At 70.0% G+C, this 9,939-nt stretch overlaps 1 protein-coding gene across 1 annotated transcript in view; it reads right to left on the bottom strand.

The window, feature by feature from the left end:
- Positions 1–982: 982 nt before the first annotated feature.
- Positions 983–9,939, bottom strand: part of AKT2 (AKT serine/threonine kinase 2) — a 41,078-nt gene continuing 32,121 nt past the window's right edge. The window contains exons 13-14 of the mRNA XM_044988406.1: positions 5,567–5,669; positions 983–5,008 (exon numbers count right to left, since the gene is read on the bottom strand). Coding sequence (XP_044844341.1) covers positions 4,929–5,008; positions 5,567–5,669 — 183 coding nt within the window. The 3' untranslated portion in view covers positions 983–4,928. The remainder of the gene's footprint in view (positions 5,009–5,566; positions 5,670–9,939) is intronic.

Below are 9,939 nucleotides of genomic sequence, written 5' to 3'. Positions count from 1 at the left end.
AGTGAAAATCCAACCTGGGTAATAATCCCCTTCGGCCTCCCTAAATCTCCCCTGCAGCTTCAGCTGGATGCAGGATCCTTCCTTGCAGCCGTTCGATGCTGCTGTTGAACGGTTGCAGTGTTTCACCCCAGAGGGGGCTGCATCTCAGCGCAGCACAACAGGTCCCTGCCCCAGGGCTCACGCCAGACCCAGCCGCATTCCTCGAGGCAGCGACCTTGTGTCGCGCGTATTTGGCTTGTGAAGGGGATCGGGTCCCGCTGGGCGAAGGGGCTGGGAACAGACACAATCTCCCCAGACAATGCGAGGCAGGTCCCTGCCTCTCTCGGCCTCAGCTCCCCCTCGGTAATATGGGGGGAAGGATCCTCCGAGGGACCCAGAGCGTCTCTCACTGTGTCCGAGCAGGGCCCGGCGCGAGGGGGCCCCGCTCTGGGCCGGGGCTGGGCAGCGCTGGCCCCCCAGGGCCAGGAGAGGCTCACAGGAACGTGTGTTGCTTGGGGAGCAGCTCCTGCCCCCCCACCCAGAGCCAGCCCCACCCCACGCGCCCCAGCTACTGGGCTCCCTTCGGAGCTGGCGAGTGGCTGAGCGGGCACAGGCCTGTGGGGGTGCACGTGGTCCTGGCTGCCCCCAGGCCAGGTCCCTGCAGACCTGGGGGGCTCCCCGAGGGAACAGGGGGAGCCAGGCCCGGTTAGCTGGGGCTCAGCACCCCTCAGAACTGGGCCCTGGAGCCTGGATTTCCTAGTGAAACACTGCGAGCAGGTGCCGGCTTGGGAAAGGAGGCCACTGCCCGGCCCTGCAGGGTGCGGGTGGGCAGACGCTGGGCAGGGGCCAGGTTCTCACCCCAGCCTTGCGGGTCTCTGGGGGCTCTCTCCGCCGCAGCAGGCCAGACGTGCCCGACAGGATCCGGGGCAGTTCCTGGGGGCGAACCCCAGCGCCGGGATTGGGGGGGGGCGAGGGGAGGGATACAACATGTGGGACCCAAAGCTCCAAAACACATTTTATTGCTTGTACCGTACAAATCCAAGGGCGCAGTGAGCGCAGCGTGGACAGATTTACAGAACCAAAACACTCCAGGAACATCACCTGCCCGGTCCTAGGCAAAGCAGAATATCCCGAACTCACAGACCTTATCTTACAGAGCGACTCGAGTGTCACCGCCGGCAGCCGGGCCGCGCGTGGGCCAAATCCAGCTCTGGAGACGTTCATCCCCCATCGCTGTCGGGGAGACCCACGGGGACGTGTCAGTCTACGTAACGCACCTCAGCGGGTGCAACTCCGCCGCGGGGGTGTCCGGACGCCACCCTGCTCTGCCCCGCCCCGAGGGGGCCGCTGACGGCTCCTGGCACGCCCCAGCCCCACGGCAGAACTCACACACACGCCACGGAAGTAAAGCCTCCCACCCCCCCAGGGGAGAAAGCTCCTGCCCCGCTGGCTGCTTGTCCACCCTCAAAGCTGGGTGGCAGCCGGGCCGGGCCGGGCCGCAGACCAGGGCAGAGTAGACGCTCCCCATGGGAACTGTGCCCTGGCACAGCCCCTGCCAGCTGGGGGGAGCCCTCACCCCTTGGTGAGGCACAGAAGGGCACTGGGTGGGCAGCAAAGCCCGTAGTGCTGGTGGGAGGGGAGGTCTCGGCAGCCCAGCACCGGAGCCAGGTGAATCACCAGGAAATTCCAGCGACACGCAGCAAGCGAAAGGCCAAACGGGCATTAAGGCTCAGCGAGAAACAGCCAAAGCACCATGCCCCGGGGGGGGGGGGGGGCGGCACCTGCCCAAAGCACCATGTCCGGAGGGGGGGGGGGGGAATCGCCCAGAGCACCGCGCCCGGCGGGGGGGGGTGACCTGGTCACAGACAGGCAACCCAGGTGGCCACGTGGGTTTTAAATTAAAGCTTTGCCAAGGTCCCACCTGGCTCCCTGACACGCAGCATGAAATACACAGGCCGAGTAATGAAGCGCTTTGACAGCATCTGCAAATGCTTCTCCACCCTGGCAGCAGCCGGCAGCTCTGCACACCCTCGGCCCAACGGCAGCCCCGCGCGCCCTCGGCCCGGCGCTGCCCGGCGGCCCCGCGCGCCCTCGGCCCGGCGCTGCCCGGCGGCCCCGCGCGCCCTCGGCCCGGCGCTACAGCCCAGGCACAGGGGGGACGCGCTGCTCCCCGGACGCTGAAGCCGCCAGCTGAGTTCTGCACATTTCGAACTGGCCTCGGCCGCTGGCGCACAGGCCTGCCGCAGAGCTTGGGAAAGCACAGGGAGGTTGAAGGCACCGGACTGGGAGACGGGGGTTTCCTCCCCAGCTGTGTAACCCTGGGGGCGTTCCCTGGGGGAGCAATGCTGGGACCCTTGGGGCAGCACCGAGCCTGGCGGGGGCCCCCCTCCCCAGGCCCAGCTGCGGCCAGGAGCAGATCCCATCGCAGGGGGGAGACTAGCTTCTCTCCAGTGGAGGCAGGGCACAAATCCGGCTCCTCAGTTCAGCCTGGGGCCGTTCCCAGATGGACTCCAGCCAGGGGCTCTGGCAGCTCGGGGGCATCTGCCGTTCTGCGGGTCCCATGCCAGAGCCCTGGGCTGCGGGAGGAGACAGACTGGCACTGCCGGGACTCTCCGGCGTGCTCTGAACGAGCAGGGGAAACCGCCCCAGCCCCCTGTGCCAGTGCTGCCAGGGGCACGTCCCAAGAACCATCCCCCCTCCGAGTGCCAAGTGCCTGAGCCTCAAATTCAGCCCAAGTCACCATGTGCGAGCGACGCTGGAGCCGTATCTAGGGATGGAAGGGTCACGGGGACCCCTCGCTGAGTAGCCCCAGATCCTGCAGCAAACGGGGCCCAGCCCGCAGCTCAGAAACGCGGGCGCCTTTCCGGGGGGCAGCCAAGCAGTGGTACATCTCCCCCACATCGCAGCCAGGCTGCACGGCTGCCTCCTGCACTTGGGACGAGGCTCTCGCCCTCCCTGAGAAATTCAGAGGCTTCGGCGAGGAGCAGCCGGGACCCAGAGCAGCGCCGGCTCTGACACTGGTGAAAGCAGCAGAAATACTCAAGAGCTTAACAATGAAGAGCTGGCAAGTTTGCCAAGCCCCAGTGCAGCAACCCCGGGGCCTGACTGCAGAGCAGGAGCCGAGCACTTGGGGCGTCTGTACCGAGAGCCCTCAGACCAGACCTCATCGTCTATTTCCCAAACCACGAGGCCACGCGGTGTCCTGGGCATCAGTCGCTCACCGGTGCGTCCCTTGCCTGCAAGGGAACCGCCCCGCGGGGAACCCACCCCTGGAATTCATGGCCAACGGGCTGACTTCAGTGAAACTCTTGGGGAAACAGACCCCGCACGCCAGGACGCAGCTTGGCCCAGGCACCAGAGCAGGGGAGAATGTCCCATCAAAACGTGTCTGACAAACACCGCGGGGGCCAGGTTCTCTGTCCGAGCAGCTGCAGCAAGGGTCCCCCCTCACATGCCCTACACCGTGGGTGTAACCGGCACCCCAGGCACAATGGCAGCCGCCCAGGGCCACGCGATTGACGGCCCAGGCGTAGCTCAGAGCCGCTGGGCAGGGAGACACGCTGTGGCTCCGCGACGCCGGGAGGAGCAGAAGGCAGCTGCTCCCCTGCGCCTCTCAAAGCTGCAGATGGCTCCGAGCGTTTGAGTCGGACACGCGTGGTCCAGGAGCGGCAGCCTAGTGCCAATGGGAAGAGCGCTCCGGCGCCCGATGCACTCTGCCCAGCCCCTGGCGCTGGGTGGGACGGGGCGGCGCGCCCCACCCCTCGGCAGCGTCAGTGACAGCGCAGGGGGCGTCCTGATGGGCAAAGGGGGCCTTTGGCGTGCGCTGTGGGAAAAGCTTAGCCCAGTCGGGGGGCTGAGCTGGCGAGCGAGACGCTCACAGGAGCTGCGGCGGAAGGAGCGTCTCCAGCCGAGCGCTGCAGAGTTCATTAGCCGCCCGGTTGTTCTGTAGAAAATCCTGCCGCACGCTGGGTGTGAACTAACCGCAGCGCCGACTTCTGGCTTTAAGGCAGCTTTGAAGAAAAACGTTATTGCTTTTACAACCGTGTGCGTCGTACACAGGTACCGCCGTGGGCTGGGGTCGGCTTGCCCCCGACGAGAACCCCCGGCCTTCCAGACACGTCACTTCCCGTGCAAAGAGCCGGCTTGTTCCTTAGTGCTATTGTGCCGCGGGAGCCCTGCTGGGTCTCCAGGTGCCCCCGTCCCTCCCGCCAAGATCCATGCGGCTCTGGCTTCCACCGGCTCGGTTGTGCCCCTTTCCCGTCAGGTGCAGGAAGGGCTGTAAAGATGTAACAGGCAGAAGAGAAAACAGGACCCACGAACCCAACCCTGGGGCTGGGAGCCAGCGTCCCTCGCCGCACCGGAGCCGAGCTAACGGAGCAATGAAGTAAACAGCCCTCTGGGCTGAGGGCCAAGCCGCCGGCTCGGCCTGCTCGGAGGGTTTACTGTGCGTCCTAGCGGAGAGTCCCGTCCCGCCCCGTCCACTCGGCGGCGCTCTCCGTAACCACCAGAAACTCAGCATTCCTGGCGAGTCAGTTTCGATTCCACAGGATTCCTCTCCACGAACCTCTCTCCGGCTCTGGGTTAGGTTATGGCTAGCTGACATCCTGGCGCGAGGGGCCCTCGGATGCTGGAGGAAGGCTCTCTCGTGGGGTGGGCTGTCTTTAAAAGCTGTAAGCACTTCTAGGAGTTTAAAAATCAAAGCAACCCCATGGTACTGAACCAGCCAGGGCTCGGAGCTGCTCAGAGCCACGGAGCAGGAGCACTTCCTTCCTTTTAACGCGGCTCCGCCCGGCGGTGCAATGCCAGGCTGGCGGCGTTTCAAACAGCTGGGCTGCCCCTGCACCTCTGGGGGCCGGGCTAGTGTGTGACCAGATTGCTGGAGAGAAATCCCAGGAACAAAACCAACAAGTTCTCCCGTGCTCGGAGCCCAAGTCTCTGCCTGCCGCCGCCTATTCTCGGATGCTGGCAGAGTAGGAGAACTGGGGGAAGTGCGTCCGCTGATCGGCCTCCAGGGAGTCCATGCTGTCATCTGCAGCCAGAGAGAGAAGCGGCTTATGGGGGGATCTCCAAGCACCACAGGGAGTTGGGAGCACAGCACCCAGGTGGCCTTCAACAGGACTCATGCTCCTAAACCCCTCAGGTGCTTCCGCAAATCGCCTCCAGAGCGCCTGTGCAAGCCGAGATGCCCAGGAGTCGGGCTACGTGGTGTTCTCTCTGCCTCCTTCCCACCAAGAGAAAGCCGGGGGCCCGGTGGGCTGGAACCGTGGAGGCCTGCTCCCAGCTCGGGTCCCACCGTTCCCCTCTCGCTGCGTCTGAGCAGCACCCGGCAACACAAGGCCCCAGACCTGCGCCGGTCCTTGTGCTGCTCCCAGGGGACGGGCTCAAACCCTGCGTCAGGGTATCGGCCACTCGGCGTACAGCCCCGCGCACGTCCTCACTACACACTGCGGTGCCATGACAGTGCTTAGAGCTCCCGGTCCGGTGCTGACGCCGCTACAGCAGCCAGGCTCGCCCTGTTTCTGTGCTGGGCGGGGCTCCCTCCATTTCAGCCCCTCCCCAGAGCCCGGCCCGACCCGGCCATACTCACATCGGTCAGGGGGCGTGATGGTGATCGACTGCGCCGTGAACTCGTCGTCAAAGTATCGCGTGTCGATCTCTGACGTCACTTGGGGCTTAAACGGGGGGACGAGCTGCAGAGCAAGAGAGGCTGCGATCGGTAACAGGGAACGTCCACTGGCTCCCACCGGCCCCAGCACGACAGCGCGGCTGGGTCTGCGCCTGCCACCGGACCAGCCCAGGGCCCGGCTCCACCGCAGCTCCCACGGCTGCTGAGAGCAGCGTCAGCCCCCGTTACACCAAGCGACGCCGCTCGCCATCTGAAACCAGCCCGGGGCCTGCGCCCATTTCCACTCACCCCGGGAGCTAATCCGCAGCGCCCCACCCAGACGCTCGCCGAGCAGTGACGCCTGCTGCCACGTGAAGGGAGGTTCCCGCAAAAACAGCTCCAACCCCTCCCCCCCGGGTCTGCAAACCAGCCACCGCAGCTCTGAGCCAAGCATGAGAAGCCGTGCAAGTGACCGGCCCCCTGCCTGGCACTGACGCAGGGGCGCGTCCGTGACCAGCCCCCCGGGCCCCCGCCTGGCACCGACGCAGGGGCGCATCTGCGACGTGACCGGCCCCCCGGGCCCCCGCCTGGCACCGACGCAGGGGCGCGTCTGCGACGTGACCGGCCCCCCGGACCCCCGCTTGGCACCGACACAGGGGCGCGTCCGCGACGGGCCCCCCGGGCCCCCGCCTGGCACCGACGCAGGGGCGCGTCCGCGACGGGCCCCCCGGGCCCCCACCTGGCACCGACTCAGGGGCGCGTCCGTGACCGGCCCCCCGGGCCCCCGCCTGGCACCGACTCAGGGGCGCGTCCGCGACGGGCCCCCCGGGCCCCCGCCTGGCACCGACGCAGGGGCGCGTCCGCGACGGGCCCCCCGGACCCCCGCCTGGCACCGACGCAGGGGCGCGTCCGCGACGTGACCGGCCCTCGCCTGGCACCGACGCAGGGGCGCGTCTGCGACGTGACCGGCCCTCGCCTGGCACCGACGCAGGGGCGCGTCTGCGACGTGACCGGCCCCTCGCCTCGCACCGACGCAGGGGCTCGTCCGCGACGGGCCCCCCGGGCCCTCGACTGGCACCGACTCAGGGGCGCGTCTGCGACGGGCCCCCGGGCCCCCGCCTGGCACCGACGCAGGGGCGCGTCTGCGACGTGACCGGCCCTCGCCTGGCACCGACGCAGGGGCGCGTCTGCGACGTGACCGGCCCCTCACCTCGCACCGACGCAGGGGCGCGTCTGCGACGTGACCGGCCCCTCACCTCGCACCGACGCAGGGGCGCGTCTGCGACATGACCGGCCCTCGCCTCGCACCGACGCAGGGGCGCGTCTGCGACCAGCCCAGGCCCTCACCTGGCACCGACGCAGGGGCGCGTCTGCGACGTGACCGGCCCCTCACCTCGCACCGACGCAGGGGCGCGTCTGCAACTGGCCCTCACCTCGCACCGACGCAGAGGCGCGTCTGTGACGAGACCGGCCCCTCACCTGGCACCGACGCAGGGGCGTGTCTGCAACCGGCCCTCACCTGGCACCGACGCAGGGGCGCGTCTGCAACCGGCCCTCACCTGGCACCGACGCAGGGGCGCGTCTGCAACCGGCCCTCACCTGGCACCGACGCAGGGGCGCGTCTGCAACCGGCCCTCACCTGGCACCGACGCAGAGGCGCGTCTGCGACATGACCGGCCCTCACCTCGCACCGACGCAGGGGCGCGTCTGCGACGTGACCGGCCCCTCACCTGGCACCGACGCAGGGGCGCGTCTGCGACGTGACCGGCCCCTCACCTCGCACCGACGCAGGGGCGCGTCTGCAACGTGACCGGCCCCTCACCTGGCACCGACGCAGGGGCGCGTCTGCGACGTGACCGGCCCTTCACCTCGCACGGACGCAGGGGCGCGTCTGCGACCGGCCCAGGCCCTCACCTCGCACCGACGCAGGGGCGCGTCTGCGACGTGACCGGCCCCTCACCTGGCACCGACGCAGGGGCGCGTCTGCGACATGACCAGCCCCTCACCTCGCACCGACGCAGGGGCGCGTCTGCGACGTGACCGGCCCCTCACCTGGCACCGACGCAGGGGCGCGTCTGCGACGTGACCGGCCCCTCACCTCGCACCGACGCAGGGGCGCGTCTGCGACGTGACCGGCCCCTCACCTCGCACCGACGCAGGGGCGCGTCTGCGACGTGACCGGCCCTCACCTGGCACCGACGCAGGGGCGCGTCTGCGACGTGACCGGCCCTCACCTCGCACCGACGCAGGGGCGCGTCTGCGACGTGACCGGCCCCTCACCTCGCACCGACGCAGGGGCGCGTCTGCGACGTGACCGGCCCCTCACCTCGCACCGACGCAGGGGCGCGTCTGCGACGTGACCGGCCCGTCACCTCGCACCGACGCAGGGGCGCGTCTGCGACGTGACCGGCCCCTCACCTCGCACCGACGCAGGGGCGCGTCTGCGACGTGACCGGCCCCTCACCTGGCACCGACGCAGGGGCGCGTCTGCGACGTGACCGGCCCCTCACCTCACCTCGCACCGACGCAGGGGCGCGTCTGCGACGTGACCGGCCCCTCACCTCGCACCGACGCAGGGGCGCGTCTGCGACGTGACCGGCCCCTCACCTCGCACCGACGCAGGGGCGCGTCTGCGACGTGACCGGCCCCTCACCTCGCACCGACGCAGGGGCGCGTCTGCGACGTGACCGGCCCCTCACCTCGCACCGACGCAGGGGCGCGTCTGCGACGTGACCGGCCCCTCACCTCGCACCGACGCGGGGGCGCGTCTGTGACGTGACCGGCCCCTCACCTCACACCGACGCAGGGGCGCGTCCGCGACGGGCCCCCCGGACCCCCGCCTGGCACCGACGCAGGGGCGCGTCTGCGACGTGACCGGCCCTCGCCTGACACCGACGCAGGGGCGCGTCTGCGACGTGACCGGCCCCTCACCTCGCACCGACGCAGGGGCGCGTCTGCGACGTGACCGGCCCCTCACCTGGCACCGACGCAGGGGCGCGTCTGCGACGTGACCGGCCCTCACCTCGCACCGACGCAGGGGCGCGTCTGCGACCAGCCCAGGCCCTCACCTGGCACCGACGCAGGGGCGCGTCTGCGACGTGACCGGCCCCTCACCTGGCACCGACGCAGGGGCGCGTCTGCAACCGGCCCTCACCTGGCACCGACGCAGGGGCGCGTCTGCAACCGGCCCTCACCTCGCACCGACGCAGGGGCGCGTCTGCGACGTGACCGGCCCCTCACCTGGCACCGACGCAGGGGCGTGTCTGCGACGTGACCGGCCCCTCACCTCGCACCGACGCAGGGGCGCGTCTGCGACGTGACCGGCCCCTCACCTCGCACCGACGCAGGGGCGCGTCTGCGACGTGACCGGCCCGTCACCTCGCACCGACGCAGGGGCGCGTCTGCAACGTGACCGGCCCCTCACCTGGCACCGACGCAGGGGCGTGTCTGCGACGTGACCGGCCCTCACCTCGCACCGACGCAGGGGCGCGTCTGCAACGTGACCGGCCCCTCACCTCGCACCGACGCAGGGGCGTGTCTGCGACGTGACCGGCCCTCACCTCGCACCGACGCAGGGGCGCGTCTGCGACCGGCCCAGGCCCTCACCTGGCACCGACGCAGGGGCGCGTCTGCGGCCGGCCCAGGCCCTCACCTCGCACCGACGCAGAGGCGCGTCTGCGACGTGACCGGCCCCTCACCTGGCACCGACGCAGGGGCGCGTCTGCGACGTGACCGGCCCCTCACCTGGCACCGACGCAGGGGCGCGTCTGCGACGTGACCGGCCCGTCACCTCGCACCGACGCAGGGGCGCGTCTGCGACGTGACCGGCCCCTCACCTCGCACCGACGCAGGGGCGCGTCTGCGACGTGACCGGCCCCTCACCTCGCACCGACGCAGGGGCGCGTCTGCGACGTGACCGGCCCTCACCTGGCACCGACGCAGGGGCGCGTCTGCGACGTGACCGGCCCCTCACCTGGCACCGACGCAGGGGCGCGTCTGCGACGTGACCGGCCCTCACCTGGCACCGACGCAGGGGCGCGTCTGCGACGTGACCGGCCCGTCACCTCGCACCGACGCAGGGGCGCGTCTGCGACGTGACCGGCCCGTCACCTCGCACCGACGCAGGGGCGCGTCTGCGACGTGACCGGCCCCTCACCTCGCACCGACGCAGGGGCGCGTCTGCGACGTGACCGGCCCCTCACCTCGCACCGACGCAGGGGCGCGTCTGCGACGTGACCGGCCCCTCACCTCGCACCGACGCAGGGGCGCGTCTGCGACCGGCCCAGGCCCTCACCTGGCACCGACGCAGGGGCACGTCTGCGACCGGCCCAGGCCCTCACCTCGCACCGACGCAG

This window comes from Mauremys mutica, chromosome 15 (genome assembly GCF_020497125.1).
Source record: "Mauremys mutica isolate MM-2020 ecotype Southern chromosome 15, ASM2049712v1, whole genome shotgun sequence".
In the NCBI taxonomy this organism is placed as follows: Eukaryota; Metazoa; Chordata; order Testudines; family Geoemydidae; genus Mauremys; species Mauremys mutica.
This window is presented reverse-complemented; position numbering and strand designations above follow the sequence as displayed.